General features: G+C 45.8%; 2 protein-coding genes and 1 pseudogene across 15 annotated transcripts in view; 2 read left to right on the top strand and 1 right to left on the bottom strand.

Moving 5' to 3' along the window:
* The window catches only part of UBXN11 (UBX domain protein 11), a 44,556-nt gene extending 37,655 nt beyond the window's left edge, over nucleotides 1-6,901 (top strand). For both annotated transcript variants that reach the window (XR_012424031.1, XR_012423986.1), the window contains one exon: nucleotides 6,318-6,901. The gene's annotated coding sequence lies outside the window, so the exon portion shown is untranslated. The remainder of the gene's footprint in view (nucleotides 1-6,317) is intronic.
* CEP85 (centrosomal protein 85) overlaps nucleotides 1-21,403 on the bottom strand; it is a 50,224-nt gene that overhangs the window by 7,957 nt on the left and 20,864 nt on the right. For all 13 annotated transcript variants that reach the window (XM_074015755.1, XM_005544352.4, XM_065527110.1 and 10 more), the window contains 6 exons: nucleotides 14,756-15,450; nucleotides 12,905-13,038; nucleotides 12,375-12,492; nucleotides 10,522-10,707; nucleotides 2,049-2,201; nucleotides 1,075-1,229 (listed from right to left, as the gene is read on the bottom strand). In XM_074015755.1, the coding sequence (XP_073871856.1) occupies nucleotides 1,075-1,229; nucleotides 2,049-2,201; nucleotides 10,522-10,707; nucleotides 12,375-12,492; nucleotides 12,905-13,038; nucleotides 14,756-15,450 (1,441 nt within the window). The remainder of the gene's footprint in view (nucleotides 1-1,074; nucleotides 1,230-2,048; nucleotides 2,202-10,521; nucleotides 10,708-12,374; nucleotides 12,493-12,904; nucleotides 13,039-14,755; nucleotides 15,451-21,403) is intronic.
* Nucleotides 6,593-7,096, top strand: LOC123569851 (small ribosomal subunit protein bS6m pseudogene; annotated as a pseudogene).

Raw genomic sequence — 21,403 nt, forward strand, 5'->3', positions numbered from 1 at the left:
AAGACAGTGGCCCCTTCAAGAACTCTGAAGTTAGAGACAAGTGGCTTTGATTCTTGGTTCTGCTATTTATTGAACATTTTGAGGCAAGACATTTAGTCCCCTCCAAGTGGTAGCTGGGGATAATACTTAGGTCTGTTGTAATATAAGGGGTGCCACACAAAAGCTGCTCAGTGTATGTTAATTCTCTTCCCTAGGGGCCAGAATCTATACAATGTGACACCAATTCTCTACCTGCCCAAGGCTCTTGTATATTTTGTTTTGATATTTTAAAAATACATATTTATCACATGTATTTAGATTGTAAGTCATACATGTACATTGTAGGAAGTTCAGAAAATGCAAAAGCTGTTTTCTTGGCACACACAGTCTGGCGCAAAGCCAACTTTGTCCTCTAACCCCACTTCTGACTCTGACCAATGGTTTCCTCCAGTGGGTCCCTACAATTACTTATAGCAAAGCCCAACTGCTGAGATAAACAACAGGGACACTGTGGTTAAATATGGCATGAGAAATCCAATCTATCCCATTAGAAACTGGAATTGGTCCAAGAGGCTGTTGAAACACAGAAACTGCTATTAATATGGAGGAGATTCCCAAGACACCCTGAGAGTACATTATGGCATCTTGTTTGTTCTCAGAACCTGTCATGGCAATGGAGAACAATCCCTAGGGCTGAGGAGAAACAGATGCTCCTGGTAGCCTTTATTAACTACATGGCTCGAACTGTGGATAACTCTCAGTTCTTACCACCAGTACCCACTTTTGAAAGTATACAGATACCTCATTTCCCAGTTTATAAAGTGCTTTCATTTATTCAACACACACATACTAAGAATTATGTGCCAGACACGGGGTTAGATCCTTACAAAGGCTATGAAGATAAGCCCCCACTGCATCCCTACTCCATGCCAAAGATATAAAAGCTGCTTCCTTATTATTCACAGTCCAAAGAAAACAAAGCTCAAGAGAAGTAAAATGATTTTCCCAAATCACCCAAAGTCACACAGGTAAGTAAGCAGGATGGCTATGACAAAAAACTCTCTCCATTCCTCTCAATCCCACAGGGTTATTTACCTATGTCCAGCAGAGGAAAATTCTGCTTCTCTCTGCCTCAGGCTTTCCAGTTGAGTCTCCCTGTCTCTGCAGATTGCCTGGGTCTCCTCCAGCAAACTCTCCAGCTCAGTCACTTTCTCCTGCAGCTCTGTGCTCTTCAACTCAGAATCCTTAAGCTGAGAAACAGGATCCCACATTTAGGTCAAATAAGTCAAGTGTTAGAAATGCAAAATGTTTGTTCCTTGGTGTCGCAAAGAAATAGCACTCAAACATACATTTAATTTCCCCAGCAAGGCAATTTTTACTTTCTGCAGAAAGGGTGCTCCTCGCAGATGGAACAATGGCAAAAGCACAACTGGACAGGGGAAGGGAAGGAGTTCTTATTCCTGAAGCAGGTCGTCCTTACTGCTATGTTGTTCCCCTATTGGCTAGGGTTGAACCACACAGTCTAAGCTAATTCTGATTGGCTATTTTAAAGAGAGCAGGTGTATGAGCCAGAGTGGGCGGGGCGGTGAGTAGTTTGGTGGGAAGGACAGTTAGGAACAAGTAACTAAAGGTGACTTAGGTCAGAGCAGGTGACCGGGGAGACTCAGGTCAAAGCAGGTGACCGGGATGAGTCAGGACGGAGCAGGTGACCAGGGGAACAGATGTGAACTACTGATTAAAACTGGTGGAAAAGGTTGTTTAATGAAACTAGAAGCAAGAGGGCGAAGAGAACCTGGAAGTTCAACTTTAAAATAAAGAGTAAGAGAGCTGAACATACTGATTCTTTGAAGAGAAACTTGGGGTTCACTATATTTAACATAAGGAAGACTCTGGGTACCTCAAAAATTTGCAGTCTGGTTACAAATCTGACAAATGTGAATCTGGACATGACTGCTTTGGGATTATCCTTTCAGGAAGTCACAGGATAACTGCATACAGCAGATGATGAAAAAGTTCCCCTGCCTGGCCACTCCCTGATCACCCCAGGCATGCCAAGACATTGCTGCTACCTGCTGGCTCTGCTTCTGATGGTCTTCCAGGGTGGGCAGGTCAGCCAGGTAGCGCTCCAAGGTCTCAATACGCTGCTGCTTCTCCCGGTTCTGCTCTGATTCCTTCTGACATTTCTTTTTCAAATTATTTATATGTTTATCGCGACCTTTGACCTAGAAGAAGAAATGTCAAGTTTGTCTCTACCCTTCACTCCACTATGACCCTGCTGGAGTGCAGTGGTGTGATCTCAGCTGACTGCAGCCTCCACCTCCCAGGCTCAAGTGATCCTCCTACCTCAGCCCCTGGAGTAGCTGGGACTACAGGCACATGCTACCACGGCAGGCTAATTTTTCTATTTTTTGTAGAGACAGGGTTTTGCCATGTTTTTCAGGCTGGTCTCCAACTCCTGGCCTCAAGCCATTCACCCAACTTGGCCTCCAAAGTGGTGGGATTACAGGCATGAGCCACCACACCCAGCCACATCAACTTTTTTTGAAGCAACCCTTGAGGTTGTGAATGTTGTTCTACTGCAATGAAGGCAGGAAGCTAAATAAATTTTGCCATTTAGGATTTGAGTATAAAACTAAAGAATTAATGAACTTTCAAATCAAGGACAGAGAAAGGCTTCTAGGGCAGTTTTTAAAAACTGGCAGCATTTCTGTTGTGAAATACAGAATTTGTCTGGTCTCTGTACCTGGTTCCTGGGAGGTAACCTCTAAGCCCTTGGAATTTCCTGAATTGGACAGGAGTGGGTCAGAACCCATCATGAGTAAATTTATGCCAATACTATGACTCAGAATGGATGCAGATCACCAGAAAAACCAACTGCTTTGAACCTAATCTACTATGGGGAAGGGAGAGGGATGGGTGATTGAGTTTCATCATGCCTACATAAATGAAACTCCAACTAAAAACTCTGGACACAGAAGCTCACTGGAGCTTCCTGGTAGGTAAACACATAAATGTGCTGTGTTTACATGCTCTTATTCCACACAAGGAGAGGGCATGGAAGCTCTGCTCTCAGGATGCTCCTGGACCTCACCCTATGTCTCTCTTCATTTGGCTGGTCCTGAATTGTATCCCACCCCCTCACCCCCTTTTTTTTGAGACAGAGTTTCGCTCTTGTCACCCAGGCTGGAGTGCAGTGGCACGATCTTGGCTCACTGCAACCTCCGCCTCCCAGGTTCAAGTCATTCTCCTGACTCAGCTTCCTGAGTAGCTGGGATTACAGGTACCCGCCACCACGCCCAGCTAATTATTCTATTTTTAGTACAGAATAATACTGTACTAAAAATGGGATTGGATTTCACTATGTTGGCCAGGCTGGTCTTGAACCCCTGACCTCAAGCCCACTGCAGCCTTGATCTCCTGGGCTCAAGTGATGCTCCCACCTCAGCCTCCCGAGTGGCTTAGACTACAAGCATGTACCACCACGCCCAGCAAATATTTAAAAAAAAAAAAAATTTTTTTTTTTGAGACGGAGTTTCGTTCTTGTTGCCCAGGCTGGAGTGCAGTGGCGCGATCTCGACTCACTGCAACCTCCACCTCCCGAGTTCAAGCGATTCTCCTGCCTCAGCCTCCCAAGCAGCTGGGGTTACAGGCGTCCACCACCACGCCCAGCTAATTTTTTGTATTATTGGTAGAGACAGGGTTTCACCATGTTGGCCAGGCTGGTCTTGAACTCCTGACCTGACGTGATCCGCCTACCTCGGTCTCCCAAAGTGCTGGGATTACAGGCGTGAGCCACCGAGCCTGACTTAAAATTTTTTTATAGAGATGGAGTCTCGCCATGTTGCCCAGGCTGTTCTTGAACTGGGCTCAAGCAATTCTTCTGCCTTGGCCTCCCAAAGTACCAGGATTAACAGGAGTGAGCCACCATGCCCAGCTTATGAAAGATTTTAACGTTTTTAAAAGGTGAAAGTGAACAGGGGAGATAAACGACATGGGGCAGAAAAGTTACAATCTGTAGTGGGAGTTACAGACAACAGGGAAGAAAATCTGCTCCTCCCAACTCCCAAGAGCCTCTGAAGTACCAGCTCAAGATGGAGGCAAGTATCAACCACAGATCTGAAAAACAGGGGAATTCCCTAGAAATCTATATACAAGTTAGCTAGATATCAGCCCCACCCTGGGTTTCCCCATCAGCAGACTATTCTCCGAAGAAATCAATGAGAGAGATTCCCGACTCAAGAGTACCAAGTCACAGCAGAGAGGATGAAGTATTGGGTTGAAAACAAGTAAAAATCTATGTATATGGCCGGGTATGGTGGTTCACACCTGTAATCCCAGCACTTTGGGAGGCTGAGGTGGGAGGATTAGTTGAGGTCAGGAGCTCAAGACCAGCCTGGCCAAAATGGTAAAACTCCATCTCTATAAAAAGTACAAAAATTAGGCCGGTGCAGTGGCTCAAGCCTGTAATAATCCTAGCACTTTGGGAAGTCAAGGCGGGCGGATCACCTGAGGTCAGGAGTTTGAGACCAGCCTGAGAAACATGGCAAAATCCTGTCTCTACTAAAAATACAAAAATTAGCCGGGCGAGGTGGTGGGTGCCTGTAATCCCAGCTACTCAGGAGGCTGAGGCAGGAGAACCGCTTGAACCCAGGAGACGGAGGCTGTAGTAGCCGAGATCAGGCCACTGCACTCCAGCCCGGACAATAGAGCTCTGTCTCGGAAACAAAAAAAACAGCCAGGCGTGGTGGTACATGCCTGTAATCCCAGCTACTCAGGTGGCTGAGGCATGAGAGACAATAGTTTGAACCCGGGAGGCGGAGGCAGCAGTGAGCCTAAATCATGGCACTGCACTCCACCCACTCCACAGTCTCCAGCAAGACTGTGTCTCCACAAAAAAAAAAAAAAAAAAAAAAAATTCCATGTCTAGAACTATGGGGACTCTAAGCCCAATCTCAACACCGAGAATCCAAAGGCTAAAAAGCATTCCTGCCTCTAGCCTCTCCACCAGAGAGCAGGTTGAAGATTCTTCCCTAGAGAGAGTGAGAGAAGACATCCAGATACTGACATTTGAGCGTTCCCAAGTGAAAAGGGTAGCCTAAGTCTGATCCTACACTGAAGTCCAACAGGTAACCACCATGAACCCACAGCTTTCATCCAGCTTTTAAATGCTTCCTTTTTATTTTTTTGGAGTCTCACTCTCATCACCAAGGCTGGAGTGCGGTGGCGCGATCTCAGCTCACTGCAATCTCCACCTCCCGGGTTCAAGCGATTCTCCTGCCTCAGTCTCCCGAGTAGCTGGGATTACAGACACCCACCACCAAGCCCAGCCAATTTTTGCATTTTTAGTAAAGACAGGATTTCGGCCAGGCGCGGTGGCTCAAGCCTGTAATCCCAGCACTTTGGGAGGCCGAGGCGGGCGGATCACAAGGTCAGGAGATCGAGACCACAGTGAAACCCCGTCTCTACTAAAAATACAAAAAATTAGCCGGGCGCGGTGGCGGGCGCCTGTAGTCCCAGCTACTCAGGAGGCTGAGGCAGGAGAATGGCGGGAACCCGGGAGGCGGAGCTTGCAGTGAGCCGAGATCGCGCCACTGCACTCCAGCCTGGGCAACAGCGTGAGACTCCGTCTCAAAAAAAAAAAAAAAAAAAGACAGGATTTCGCCATGTTGGCCAGGCTGGTCTCAAATTCCTGACCTCAGGTGATCCGCCCACCTTGGCCTCCCAAAGTGCTGGGATTACAGGCGTGAGCCACCGCACCCAGCCTGCTTCCTTCTTAAATACGAATATCCGTCTATTCAATGATCACCAAGCCTCTAACATGAAAGACACCAAAAACAGAAAAAAGGACCTTAAGGAAACAAGAAATATTATAAACAGATATAAACATCCAAAACAATTACAATCAATGTTGTTGGGGAGATACTGTTCCCATGAAACAAAAACAGATGTCTAAAATTCATTGAAGAAAAAAAGTGCAGGAAAAGCATACTATTCAGAAATACAGCTGTCCCTTGGCATACATGGGGGACTGGTTCCAGGACCACCTGTGTATATCAAAATCTGCTCATACTTGAGTCCCATAGTTGGTCCTGTAGAAACCGCATATATGTCGGCCCTCCATACACTCTGGTTTTGCATCTCTTGAATATGTGATTTTTTATCTGCGTTTGGTTGAAAAAAAAATACACGTACAAGTGGAACTGTGCAGCTTAAACGTATTGTTCCAAGGTCAACTTATATATGTCAGAGGAAAGAGGAGAGCTCTAGATAGATATAACTGTGGGGTTGTGCTGGGGTACAGAACTACTAATCTTTTTTTTTTCTTTTTTTTTTTTCAGACAGTGTCTTGCTGTTACCCAGACTGCAGTGTAACTGTGAGATCATGGCTTACTGCAGCCTTGACCTTTTGGGCTCCAGTGATTCTCCCACCTCAGCCTCCTGAATAGCTGGGACTACAGGTGGCACCACCACACCTGGCTAATTTTAAAAAATTTTTTTGTAGCTTTCGCCACTCGGCAGACACTCAACCCAGCCACTTCCAGGTCCCTGCCATCCTGCTCCTTCCCTTCCTGGGAACCAGCCCAGTTCCGAGCCGCCCACCGAGCCTCCGGGAATGCCTGACTATAAGCTGGCTTTAATCTTGACAGCCATGCCGCAGCCAGAGACTTCTGCTACTTTGAAATGTATGATACAAGCCCTGATGAACAGAGGAGCAATAGTGAGGGACTTGGAAAACCTGGGCGAATGAGCACTTCCTTATAAGATCTCTGTCAACAGCACAGCAGAGGCGGGTATTTCTTGGTGAATTTTTATGCACCAACCACAACTGTTGAAAGCATGATGGAGCACTTGTCTAGAGATGCAGATGTGATTAGACAGAGTATTGTGAAACATCCCAGGAACTAAAAGAATATGAAGAGATTGTCCTAGTCTCACTTGATGAAAAACTATATTCCACGAAGCAGCAGCAGTGAGGGCCAGATGCAGTGGCTCACATCTGTAATCCCAGCACTTTGGGAGGCCAAGGTGGGTGAATCACCTGAGGCCAGGAGTTCAAGACCAGCCTGGCCAACAATAGTGAAACCCTGTCTCTATTAAAAGTACAAAATTTAGCCCAGCGTGGTGGCATGCGCCTATCATTCCAGCTACTTGGGAGGCTAAGTCACAAGAATGTCTTGAGCCAGAGAGGTGGAAATTGAAGTGAGAAGATTCACTAGACTTTAGCCTTATATAGAATTCCTTCACATTTGAGCAGCATGGATAAGAAAGAATAGTTTGCAAGCCTGGCCTTTATTTAAGAGTGTGTTGCAGGTGCTGTTTGATTTTTCTAAAGTATTTTTAGCCCATACTCCCCTTTGCTGCAAGAAGTAGGGAACTGCTCACTGACAAGCTTCTCTAACATCTCTGGCACCAGTGGATCATTCTTGATTTTGTTTTCATTAGTGTCATTTCTTTGTCAGCGAGGACTTTTCCCCTTCCAACAGTCACACCCTCCGCCCCCCGCCTTTTTTTTTGAGACAGAATCTCACTCTGTTGCCCAGACTGGAGAGCAGTGGTGTGATCTCGGCTCACTGCAACATCTACCTCCCGGGTTCAAGCGACTCTCTTGTCCCAGCCTCCTAAGCAGCTGAGGTTACAGGCACCCACTACCACATCCAGCTTTTTTTTTTTGAGACGCAGTCTTGCTCTGTCGCCAGGCTGGAAGTACAGTGGCGTGATCTTGGGTCACTGCAACCTCCGCCTCCCGGGTTCAAGCGATTCTCCTGCCTCAGCCTCCCAAGTAGCTGGGACTATAGGCGTGTGCCACCACACCCAGCTAATTTTTTGTATTTTTAGTAGAGATGGGGTTTCACTATGTTGGCCAGGATGGTCTCAATCTCCTGACCTTGCGCCTTGTGATCTGCCCACCTCAGCCTCCCAAAGTGTTGGGATTACAGGTGTGAGCCATCGTGCCCGGCCACTGTTGTATTGTTTTTCGTTTTTTTTTTTTTTTTTTTAGTAGAGACATGGTTTCACCATGTTGGCCAGACTAGTCTCAAACTCCTGACCTCAAGTGATTCACATGCCTTGGCCTCCCAATATGCTGGGATTACAGGTGTGAGCCACCGTGTCCGGCCAGCAAAAACAAAACTTGTAATACCACCTGGGATTGTAAACTAGTCATTCAGACTGCATAACCACGTAGAAATAAAAATTGAAGAGCAATGTATTATATGGGCAAATTTTGCTCTGAGTAATAAACCTGATTTTAGGGGAAAAAAAAAATTTTTTTTTTTTTTTTTAAGAGAAGGAGTCTCACTATGTTGTCCAGACTTGTCTTTTTTTTTTTTTTGGAGACAGAGTCTCGCTCTATCACCCAGGCTGGAGTGCCGTGGCCGGATCTCAGCTCACTGCAAGCTCTGCCTCCCAGGTTTACACCATTCTCCTGCGTCAGCCTCCCGAGTAGCTGGGACCACAGGTGCCCGCCACCTCGCCCGGCTAATTTTTTGTATTTTTAGTAGAGATGGGGTTTCACCGTGTTAGCCAGGATAGTCTTGATCTCCTGACCTCGTGATCTGCCCGTCTCGGCCTCCCAAAGTGCTGGGATTACAGGCTTGAGCCACCGCGCCTGGCCTCAGACTTGTCTTAACTCCTGAGCTCAAGCAATCCTCTTGCCACAGTCTCCCAAAGTGCTGGAATTATAGGTATGAGCCACTGAGTCTGGCCAGAACTATTAAATTTTTTATTTTTTCATTTGTTTTTAGAACTACTAATTTTATTATAAATCTACTGGTATTTAATTACTTAACTTAGATATGTAAATTATTATTATTTTTAAACTCACTAACTCAACTTTATTTTATTTTTTTGAGACGGAGTTTTGCTCTTGCTGTCCAGGCTGGGGTGCAATGGAGCAATCTCGGCTCACTGCAACCTCTGCCTCCCGGGTTAAATTGATTCTCCTGCTTCAGCCTCCTGAGTAGCTGGGATTATAGGCATGTGCCACCACGCCCAGCTAATTTTGTATTTTTAGTAGAGACGGGTTTTTCTCCATGTTTGTCAGGCTGGTCTCGAACTCCCAACCTCAGATGATCTGCCCATCTAAGCCTCCCAAAGTGCAGGGATTACAAGCATAAGCCACAGTGCCCAGCCTAACTCAACTTTAAATTTTCTTTTTTAACAAACCCTCTTAAGTCCTTCCAGTACCAATAACATCAGCATCACCTGGGAGCTTGTCAGAAATGCAGAATCCAGTTGGGTGCAGTGGATCACATCTGTAATCCCAGCACTTTGGGAGGCTGAGGTAGGTGGATCACCTGAGGTCAGGAGTTCAGGACTGGCCTGGCCAACATGGTGAAACCTCATCTCCACTAAAATTACAAAAATTAGCTGGGTGTGGTAGCAGGCGCCTATAATCCCAACTACTTGGGAGGCTGAAACAGGAGAATCGCTTGAACCCAGGAGGCTGAGGTTGCAGTGAGTTGAGATTGCACCACTGCACTCCAGCCCGGGTGCCAGAGTGAAACTCCATGTCAAAAAAAAAAAAAAAATGCAGGATCTCAGGCCCCCTCCTAGAACTACTGAATCTGATGTACATTTTTAACAAGATCCCCAAGTGATTCTGAAACACTGAAGTTTGAGAAGTATTGCTCTAGTTGTTTTAAGTGGTCCAGAACTTAACATTACTAAACTGGTTCCCCAAAAACACATGCTTTAAAGCAAGCCATGAATTAGGAGATAACAACAAAACCAAAGAACTTTAAACCTAAGGCAATTTTAAGAGTACTGGCAAAAAAAACAAACAAACAAAAAAAACACCCAAACTAGCTGTGCACATGGAATTTTTTTTTTTTCCCCCTGAGTCTTGCTCTATTACCCAGACTGGAGTGCAACAGCGTGATGGCGTGATCCTGATTCACTGCAACCTCCACCTCCTGGGTTCAAGCTATTCTCCTGCTTCAGCCTCCCGAGTAGCTGAGATTACAGGCGCTAGCCACCACACTCGGCTAATTTTTGTATTTTTAGTAGAGATGAGGTTTCGCCATGTTCGCCAGGCTGGTCTCGAACACCCAAACTCAAGTGATCCACCCATTTTGGCCTCCCAAAGTGCTGGGATTACAGGTGTAAGCCACCATGCCTGGCGCACATGGAATTTTTCTCTACTTTTTAGAAAGGGTGAGAAACCAGACTGAATGATATAAATACACCACAGGTATTTAAATATCTTGCAACAGTGCCATCTGGTGTGAGTACTCAAGTTGGTTTTCTACCCAGACCAGCTGGTGGTACACTGCACAGCACAACCTGGGACAGTGAGGGATCATACAACTTTCCCTGACTGTTGTGGTTTTGTGGAGATGAAGCAAAAATGAGGGAGGGAGGAGAGTTCCATTTCTAGCAAAAAGGAGATCCGTGATGATTCTGTGTGAGAAGTCCGTGGAGGATCTCACCCAACTGTCTCCTCTTAGTTCAGGAATGGGGGCCAGAAACAGCTTAGGCTTTAGAGTAGACAGCTGACTGCCAATTCCTTTGTGAATTAGGGCTATCAGCTATTCAGCTCACCCTTTCTTCCTGTTTCTTCACTTCCTCAGAATGCTTCTGCAACGCCACTTTGAGCGACTCTCTGATGAGCTGGACTTCAACTTCAGAAGCAGAGAGTTTCTTTTCAAGGTCAATCTTTTCTCTGCTCAAGGCTTCTGTCTTCTGTGCAAACTGTGCACGTAAGAAAGTGTTTTCTCGCTGCAATTCCTGCCAGAAAGATTCTCAATATGTAACTGTTCTCTACCCTTATAGTCTCATGTACTTTATTCCCAGCATACTTCATGGTCAAATATCATTTTTCTCCAATAATTTCTTTAAGAAGTGGTTCTCAACTGGGTCTTAGGGTTAACAGCATCAGCCTTACCTATTGCTGTAATTTGTTAGCAATGTGCAATGCAATTTCTTAAGCCTAACTCCTAGGCCCACCAAATCAGAAACTATAGGGATGGGTCCCAATAATCTGTGTTTTAACAAGCGCTCCAGGGATTCTGATGCACACTCACATTTGAGAATCACTGCCTTAAAGCACCTAAGCCACTGTATACTGGAAGGAACCCAAGACAAGACATCAAAAGACCTGGGCTTAAAGCCTGGCTTCCCTCCACTCATTCTCTACGTGATCTCAGGCAAGGTCTTCCTCTTTCTCGGGCTTCTTTTTTTTTTTTTTTTTTTTTTTTCTGAGACGGAGTCTCGCTCTGTCGCCCAGACTGGAGTGCAGTGGCCGGATCTCAGCTCACTGCAAGCTCCGCCTCCCGGGTTTACGCTATTCTCCTGCCTCAGCCTCCCGAGTAGCTGGGACTACAGGCGCCAGCCACCTCGCTCGGCTAGTTTTTTGTATTTTTTTAGTAGAGACGGGGTTTCACCGTGTTAGCCAGGATGGTCTCGATCTCCTGACCTCGTGATCCGCCCGTCTCGGCCTCCCAAAGTGCTGGGATTACAGGCTTGAGCCACCGCGCCCGGCCTTCAATTCTTTCATCAGTAAATTTGAAGAATTAACTAGATTTTATTTAAGGCACTTCCCACTGTTAACATTCTGATTCTATGAGACAGGATACTGCCTTAATTAGGTAGCAAAGCCAGTGCTATAACCTGTCAAATACCCAACATTCAAATGCCCAAACTGCAGAAGCTTGGTCAACAAAGCAGGCTTTTCAAGCTCTCAACCCCCACAACCACTGATCTCAGTGAGAATATTATCTTCTTTAGCTGCTCCTAGATATGGAGGATAAAAATGAGAATGGCCGGGTGCAATGGCTCACGCTTGTAATCCCAGCACTTTGGGAGGCTTAGGTAGGCGGATCACGAGGTCAGGATTTCGAGACCAGCCTGGCCAATATGGCGAAACCCCATCTCTACTAAAAACATAAAAATTAGCCAGGCATGGTGGCAGGCGCCTGTAATCCTAGCTACTTGGGAGACTGAGGCAGGAGAATCGCTTGAACCAGGAAGACGGAGGTTGCAGTGAGCCGAGATTGTGCCACTGCACTCCAGCCTGGGTGACAGAGCAGGGAGGAAAAAAAAAAAGAAAGAATGGCTCTAAATCCCGCATTACGTTTGCCTCTCTCTCCTTTTGGCCAGGGCTAGAAGATTAAGACTTCTCATAACATCACTCAACTCTAGGACTTTACTATCTACCTTTCTCCCAAGTATGTCTTGACACCCAGGCATCTGGACTTTCACCTGGTTCTTAGCCTTTTCTGCCACCACTAGGGCATGATAAAGGGTGCTTTATAATTAGTATGTTTACTCTTTGAGGGCAGGGACACTTACATCACTTGATCTCTTTTGTATCTCCTGGATACCTAATGGTGCCAAGCATAGGGAAGACACTGAGTTATGACAAACAGAATGCCATCTTGATTGCCAATACTTACCTGTAGCCTCAGCAAGCAGACATCACCAAATGGGGCAGGGCGGCCCAAGAGGGCACTGTGGACTTGCAGTTCGCTCTCTCGCACTTTCTGCTCCAGCTGAGAGATGTGTTTCCTCTGCCTGCACAAGCCGGTAGAATCAGGTCAAGGTCCTGATGCTAACCCCTCGCAATATAAGCCCCTACTAAGTATAATCCCTATTATGTAAGCAAGTTCTTAGATTCTGGATATCACTATTTTCTGAAGGAAGAACAACAAATGAGAAAGATAACTGAGGGGAAATGAGGAAAAGATCAGAGGCAATGAACTGGCTACCCCCTTCAGGCATTCCCTAGAGCCCTAAAGAAATACATAACTGGCCTATTACACTAGCTATATATATAACTAGGCTGCTTATCAAACTGCCTCCACCGTGAGGCAAGACATGGGCCTAAACAGAGGAGGAATGTTTTGCCCTTGGGAAGACTCCATTAGGTGTCTTCAGTGGGGCCTGGGAGAGTAGTCTGGCTCTGTGGTACCCCTTTCCCTCTTACTTATCAATGAGAAGCTCTTTTTCCTTCAGAAGGTGTTCATTACTGTTCAAGATGCTGATCCACTGTGCTGGCTCTAAGATGGGCAGTGAAGGAGCAAAAGCAGCAGGATGGTGGCAGATGGCTCCGTTCTGAAGCTGAAAGGCAAGTAGGCCCAGATGAGCTTGATCTTGACCCACACATGCCTGAAAACACCTGAGCAGTAATCAGCTGGGTCTGTAGTCAAGGCCCAACTTGGCTCAGCCTGATGAGGCCCAATGTTTATGAAATAATTTTAGCTCTGAGGCATGACTGGAAAGAACCTGCCAGGAAGGCTTCTGCCAACTGAACACTCCCTGTTCAAAAAGGCTCTAGTTTCTAAGAAAAGGTCAGTTATCTTTTATTATCTAGCAACAGAGGCAAACCAGGAGCTAGGATGTCCTCACCAACCAAGGAAGGGGAATATGTCTGCTCCCTTCCTTCCCACTCTTCAGCAGCATAAGGATTTTTTAAAAGAAAATATGCTGGGCGTGGTGGCTCACGCCTGTAATCCCAGCACTTTGGGAGGCCAAGGCGGGCAGACTCCCTGAGCTCAGGAGTTCTAAACCAGCCTGGGCAACAGGGTGAAACCCTGCCTCCACTAAAAAATACAAAAAATTAGCCGGCGTGGCGGCATGCGCCTGTGGTTCTCAGCTACTCAGGAGGCTGAGGCAGGAAAATTGCTTGAATCTGGGAGGTGGAGGTTGCAGTGAGCCGAAATCATGCCACCGGGAGACAGAGCAAGACTCTGTCTCCAGAAAAAAAACACATACACACACAAAAAAAGAAAAGAAAAGAAAAGAAAAAAGAAAATACAGGCCAGGTGCAGTAGCTCACCCCCCACCCCCCAGCACTTTGGGAGGCCGAGGCGGACAGATCACAAGGTCAGGAGTTTGAGACCAGGCTGGCCAGCATGGTGAAACTCTGTTTCTACTAAAAATACAGAAACCACCCAGGTGTGGTGGCACGCACCTGTAGTTTCAGCTACTCAGGAGGTTGAGGCAGGATAATCACTTGACCCCCCCTGGGAGGTGGAGGTTGCAGTGAGCCGAGATCACGCCACTGCACTCCAGCCTCCAGCACTCGAGACTCCATCTCAAAAAAAAAAAAAAGAAAAAAGAAAATACGAAAGTGATAGAACACAGGGGCTCAAAGAAGGTTTTCATATTTATTTATTTATTTATTGAGACAGAGTCTCACTGTCATCCACGCTGGAGTGCAATGGAGTGGTCTTGGCTCACTGAAACCTCCACCTCCCAAGTTCAAGCAATTCTCCCGCCTCAGCCTCCCGAGTAGTTGGGACTATAGGTGCATGCCACCACACCTGGCTAATTTTTACATTTTTAGTAGAGGCAGGGTTTCACTCTGCTGGCCAGGTTGGTCTCGAACTCCTGCCCGCCTTGGCCCAAAGTGCTGGGATTAAAGGCATGAGTCACTGCACCTGGCCTCAAAGATGGTTTTTAAACCCTAGCTCTACCAATCACCAGCTCTATGACCCTGGACAGATTATGTAGTCTAAGAACCTGGTAAGTTTCTACATCTACCTCGTTAGTACACTATGAAGATTAAATAAAATTCTGTAGCCTAGTGACTCGTATAAATACCTTTTAAATTTTCCTTTGTAACCTTTTGCTATTTTGGAGACCCTAGCTGGTGCTTAATTTGACCACCAAACAGATTCAATGGCCAACAGCTCACAAGCCTGTATTTCCTGTCTACAAACATCTTCCTTCTTTTTACAGCTATTTTCTTTAAAGCCAAAATTCAAAGGACAAAAGCTATTATAATTCTAAGAACGTACAGAACCTAGAAAACCAAGGAAAGATGGACCTCTACCTGCATTTGCTCCATCTGTAAACGGATCAATTCCAGCTGCTGCCGACAAGTGCTGAGTTCACAAGATTGCTCTCGGGGATGCCAAGTGTCAGGACTCGGCTGCCACACCTGAGAGGGCAGAGGCTTGGAGAGCCCGGGAGCAGGCTGGAGTCCCAAAGGGAGGACCCCACTACTATTAGAATGTGGCCCATTCCGCTCAAACACTGCCCCGCTGCCCGGTGCCTTCTTGGCCTCAGGCAACACTTTGTACAACTCCTTGCTTGTGCTGGTTCTTGGGTTGTGGAAGCGGACTCGGTGGTGAGGATCTGAATAAAGTGTCTCCATCATTGCCGACTGATTGAGGGTAGAGTCCATGCTAGGAATATCAAACTTCCTTGCCTCTTCTTGTCTTTCATGGCCCACTGCTGGAAACCAGGACTGCTCAATTCCATTTTCTCCAGGAGCACCAGAGAGATACACGAGATCTCTAGATAGGCCCGGAGAAAGTTTCATTGCACCGAGGTCTCCATTTCTTGTCATTCCCACACTTTCAGCCAACCCTGACAAAGGGAGTTTGGAGGAAGAGGGTCCAACAGGTGTAGAATTTGGCTTGGCAGGAGAGGTCCCTAAAGTAGAAGGCATCACATGGGCTGTTGGAATGGTTACATGGCTTTTGATGGGCTGGAAAGGAGGACTGCTACTTGAGCTGCAAAAATCTGCGGAGAGAATAGTCTTCCATAAGTAAAAATTGAAGCAGCAAGCTTTCTTGAGTTTGAATGCTATGCCAGAAACTCTCTGCCTGTCCTGAGACCAAGCAGAGAGAGCACCGTCATCAAAAGTATCAGGCAGAAAGACACGGCAACCAAACTGGGAGATGCATTTTCCAGGATCTCAAATGCCATTCACAAGGTAAACCAACAAAAGGCAATAATGGCTTCACTTTTAACTTAGTCCTTTGTACCGGAATAAAAAAAATCTTGTCAGTCAGACAAAGCTGAAAACTGAACTTTAAAAAAAGTTACTTACTTAAGGAAAATGAGTTAGGTCCTACTCTTCTGGAAGCTGGACAACTCTCAGCTATAATCAAATCTAATAAAAATATCCTTTCCAAGAGTCGCCAGAATCTTCTGCGACCTCCAAAAGCTCCCCCAGGAAGGTGAGCAACGAGTCCAAACTATCTGAAGAACGAAGCGAACTAGACAGTCTTGCTCAGTATGCAGGGCATGGAGTATGGCATCTGAGGCAGGATTCTGTTCTCTCTCCCATACCCCAGACCTGACTGCCTGGATGTGTGAAGTTATTCTTAGTAACTCTCAGGTTTCACTCTAGCACAGTGAGCACTCTCAATTGGGTACACACTGAAATCCTCTATTTTATATTTTGCCTTTCACTTGGCCCCTTGTGTGTACCCAACTGTGGTTTTGTTTTTTTTTTAACTTTTCCTTCAGACTGCATTCATGTTTCCTATGGCTCCTGCATGGTCTTGGGAGACAACCCTTGATTAGCCCTACTGCAGAAGGTTCACATTTCTACCTATTTCCAACTTTCAAGTACTACTCTGAGGGGGACTACTCCAAGCAAACAATAAAGGAAGAATATGAGGTAACATACTTATTGCTTTCAGCAGGCAGAAAACTAAATAAGGAAACAAGGAATACTAATTTCTTTTCTTTTCAACTATATTCAGTACTTGTTCCCAAATCAAGCATATCTACGATGGAGAAGAGCGACTACCAACTTGTTTCTCTTTTTTTTCTCCCCACCAACCAACACAGAGCACACGCAGATAACAACAAATACCACAATTGTTCCCAGAATTACGTGAGTATAAGATCAGCTACTATCTTCTCATTAAACAACCTTTTTTTTTATTTTGAGATGGGGTCTCACTCTGTCATCCAGGCTGGAGCACAGTGGCGTGATCACAGTTCACTGAAGCCTCAACCTCCCCCGGCTCAGGTGTCCCACCTCAGTTTTTTTATTTTTAGTAGAGATGGGGTTTCGCCATGTTGCCCAGACTGGTCTCGAACTCATGGGCTCAAGCGATCCACCCACCTTAGCCTCCCAAAGTGCTAGGATTATAGGTGTGAGCCACCATGCCCGGCCTTAAGCAACTCTTTAAAAATATGGGCAAGCCACCTCACACCTGTCAGAATGGCTATTATCAAAAAGATGAGGCTGGACGCACTTTGGGAGGCTGAGGAGGGGGGATCTTGAGGTCAGGAAATCGAAACTATCCTGGCTAACACGGTGAAACCCCATCTCTACTAAAAATACAAAATATTAGCTGGGCGTGGTGGCACGCGCCTGTGGTCCCAGTTATTCCAGAGGCTGAGGCAGGAGAATCACTTGAATCCGGGAGGTGGAGGTTGCAATGAGCCGGGATGGCACCACTGCACTCCAGCCAGGGCGACAGAGCGAGATTCCATCTCAAAAAAAAAAAAAAAGAGATGAAAGACAAGTTTGGAGAGGATGTAGAGGAAAGGGAACTCTGGTACACAGTTGGTGGGAATGTAACAACACAGTCATTGTGGAAAACAATGGAGTACGTAGGTCCCTCAAAAAAACCAAAAAACTAAAAATAGTTACCATATGATCCAGCAATCCACTTCTGGGTATATATCCAAAGAATATGAAATTAGTATGTCAAAGAGATATATACAATCCCATGTTTTCTGAGTAATTATTCACAATAGCCAAGTTATAGAATCAACCGATGAACAGATAAGGAAAATGCAGTATATAGACACAATGGAATACCAGCCTTATAAAAGATGTAATTTATGTCACTTGCAACAACATGGATGAACCTGGAGGACACTAAGAGAAATAAGCCAGGCACAAAATGACAAATACTGCACGTTCTTATTTGTATGTGGAAGCTAAAAAAACCTCGACACATAGAAACAGAGAATAATTGTGGTTACTAGAAGCTCGGGAGCAGGAGGAATCGAGAGATGCTAAGCAAAGGGTAAAACATTTCAGTTAGACGGGAGGAATAAATACTTTAAAAAAAGATGTGCAAGCCTTATACTATATGCATAGTGTCTAATTTCCTATGCTCAAGATGATTTTGGGGATACATAAAAGGCCACACTAAAAACACACACACACACATAACAAAACAAAAACCTGAATAAGTTCTGACAACATGCATTAGTCTCTCAGGACACCAAAAAAGAAATTTCTCAGTTAAAGGACCCAGTTTCTGACGTCTCACAACTTAAATATAGGACTAGTACACAAAGTTAAGGCAGACTGGTAGTGATAAAGACTTCAAAGACTAGTAAGCAATACAATTTTTTCTTTTTTTTTTTTGAGACAGAGTTTCGCCCGTTGCCCAGGCTGGAGTGCAATGGCACGATCTCGGCCCACTGCAACCTCCGCCTCCTAGGTTCAAGCGATTCTCCTGCCTCAGCCTCCTGAGTAGCTGGGATTAAAGGCATGCTCCACCACGCCTGGCTAATTTTGTATTTTCAGTAGAGACAGGGCTTCTCCATGCTGGTCAGGCTGGTCTTGAACTCCCAACCTCAGGTGATCCACCCGCCTCAGCCTCCCAAAGTGCTGGGATTACAGGCGTGAGCCACTGCGCCTGGCCCAATTTTTTCTTTTTTGAGACGGGGTCTCACCCACTCTGTCGTCCAGGCTGGAGTACAGTGGCACAATCTTGGCTCACCACAACCTCTGCCTCCCGGGTTCAAGCGACTCTTCTGCCTCAGCCTCCTGAGTAGCTGGGATTACAGGAACCCACCAACATGCCTGGCTAATTTTTGTATTTTAGTAGATGGGGTTTCACCATGTTGGCCAGGCTGGTCTTGAACTCCTAACCTCAAGTGATCCACCTGTCTCAGCCTTCCAAAGTGCTGGAATTACAGGGATGAGCCACCGTGCTTAACCATAAGCAATGTTTTAAATTCTCCATAAAAGCACATAGTATCAGTTCTTATCAAGGGTTGCTGCTCCCATAGTGTAATTACAAAACAGAAGACTGTGAGGTTGTAGCACATGAGGGGTTGCTACCATGAACTCTGCAATACCTCCTTCCATTCTCCATCCATAGCACCACTCTCTCTAGATTCACCAAATTCAGTTCTGAGTCCACACCCTCTGCTATGGTTTGAAAGTGTCTATCCCCTAAAAGTTCATGTGTTAGAAACTTAATTGCCAATGTAACAGTATTAAGAGGTGGGGGTCTCTAAGAGGTGACTGGGTCATGAGGGTAGAAGCTTCATAATAGATTAGCAGAAGTGAGTTAGTTCTCAAAGCAGTGGGTTGTTATAAAAGCAAGCTTGGGGCCAGGCAAGGTGGCTCATGCCTGTAATCCCAGCACTTTGGGAGGCTGAGGCGGGCGGATCACCTGAGGTCAGGAGTTTGAGACCAGTCTGATCAACATGGAGAAACCCCATCTCTACTAAAAATACAAAATTAGCTGGGTGTGGTGACACATGCCTGGAATCTCAGCTTCTTGGGAGGCTGAGGCAGGAGAATTGCTTGAACCCGGGAGGCAGAGGTTGCAGTGAGCCGAGATCCTACCATTGCCCTCCAGCCTGGGCAACAAGAGCTAAACTCCATCTCAAAAAAAAAAAAAAAAAAAAGCAAGCTTGGGTTTGGCACGGTGGCTTACGCCTGTAATCCTAGCACTTTGGGAGGCAGAGGCAAGCGGATCATTTGAGGTCAGGAGTTCAAGACCAGCCTGGCTAACATGGTGAAACACCATCTCTACTAAAAATACAAAAATTAGCTGGGCGTGATGGCGGGTGCCTGTAATCCCAGCTACTCAGGAGGCTGAGGCAGGAGAATCATTTGAACCTGGGAGGCGGAAGCTGCAGTGAGCCAAGACCCCGCCACTGCACTCCAGCCTGAGTGACAGAAATAAGACTCTACCTCAAAAAGAAAAAAAGGCAAGCTTGGCTCACTCTTGTGGTCTCTGCTTTCCACCATGTTGTGATACAGTACAAAAGCCTTCGCCAGATGCTGCCACTATGCCTTTGGACTTCCCACTCTCCAGAACCATGGGCAAAATAAACATCTTTTCTGTATAAGTTACACTGTCTCAGGTATTCTCTTATAGTAACAGAAAACAGACTAAGATAACCCCAAAATAATGTCAAAACCAAAGCCAAGAAGAAAAGTACCAACTGACCTAGAAGAATATGGCTTTCCTAATTTTTTATAGATGATAAATGGACATCTTAGAAAATTAAGGTGAGGTCCTTGTCCACATTTTTAACTTATCTATTGGGTTTATCTATTTATATTAAGGAAACTGCCTGATTCAGACTAACTGTGCTATAAAATATAAAGTTACACCAGCGGTCCCCAACCTTTTTGGTACCAGGGAATGGTTTTGTGGAACACAATTTTTCCACAGATGATGGTGGGCGGGATGGTTTCAGGATCAAACTGTTCCACCTCAGATCATCAGGTATTAGATTCTCATAAGGACTGAGCAACCTAGATCCCTCACATGCACAGTTCACAATAGGGTTTGTTCTTCTATGAGAATCTAATGTCACCACTGATCTGACAGGAGGCACAGGCTGAGGCAGTAACGCTTGCTCACCTGCTGCTCACCTCCAGCCGTGTGGCCTGGTTCCTAATATGCATGGACTGGTACTGGTTCACGGGCCAAAAGTTGGAGACCTCTGAGTTACACGGTAAGTCTGGTTTGTGGTTTAGAATTTTTCTTTTTTTTTTTTGAGACGGAGTCTTGCTCTGTCACCCAGGCTGGAGTGCAATGGTGTGATCTCGGCTCACTGCAAGCTCCGCCTCCTGGGTTCATGCCATTCTCCTGCCTCAGCCTCCTGAGAAGCTGGGACTACAGGCGCCCACCACCACACCCGGCTAATTTTTTTTTTTGTATTTTAGTAGAGATGGGGTTTCACCACATTAGCCAGGATGGTCTTGATCTCCTGACCTCATGGATCCACCCGCCTCGGCCTCCCAAAGTGCCGGGATTACAGGCGTGAGCCACTGCGCCCGGCCAGAATATTTTGAAATGAAATAGCAACACTCATTTTCAAAGGGACCTCTATCTTCTACGATTTTCAAAGGCATTCAAAATTTAGTGTATGGGAACCAGGCAGGTGATGCACTTCTGTAGGCCCAGCTACTCAGTAGTCTAACTCAGGAGGATTACTTGAGCCCTCTCGAATTTATGGCTATAGTACACTATGATAGTACCTGTGAACAATCATTGCACTCCAGTGTAGGCAACATAGCAAGACCCATATCTTTAAAAAATACAGTGCATGGGATATGTGATTTTTATTTACAGAAATCTACAGTTCCCCAAAACATTGGGGTTTTGCCATTTTAAGAATACAGTTCTAAATCTCTCCTCTACTTAACCACATTTTCTGCCCCCTCCCCACCCTAAAAAACAACTCATTTTTTTAGCAACCTTCCTTGCACAGTAAGGGTAGATTCAGCTATTACCAAATCTCAGTCACTTCAGTCTACACCTGAAGTGATTCAGTAGCCTGAATTACGCCAGTGACTATTTCAGTCTTTTGCAAAGAACTGAAAGCATTCTGAACTCTTCAGTACCCACCTCTACTCTGTCCCTCTAGAATCTTCCAAGGTAAAACACCTTAGTGAAGGGTGGAATCAAAAGCATGCCTATTCAACTTAAAGATGCAACAATGAACTATACTGTATACCAGTCAC

This window comes from Macaca fascicularis, chromosome 1 (genome assembly GCF_037993035.2).
Source record: "Macaca fascicularis isolate 582-1 chromosome 1, T2T-MFA8v1.1".
NCBI lineage: Eukaryota > Metazoa > Chordata > Mammalia > Primates > Cercopithecidae > Macaca > Macaca fascicularis.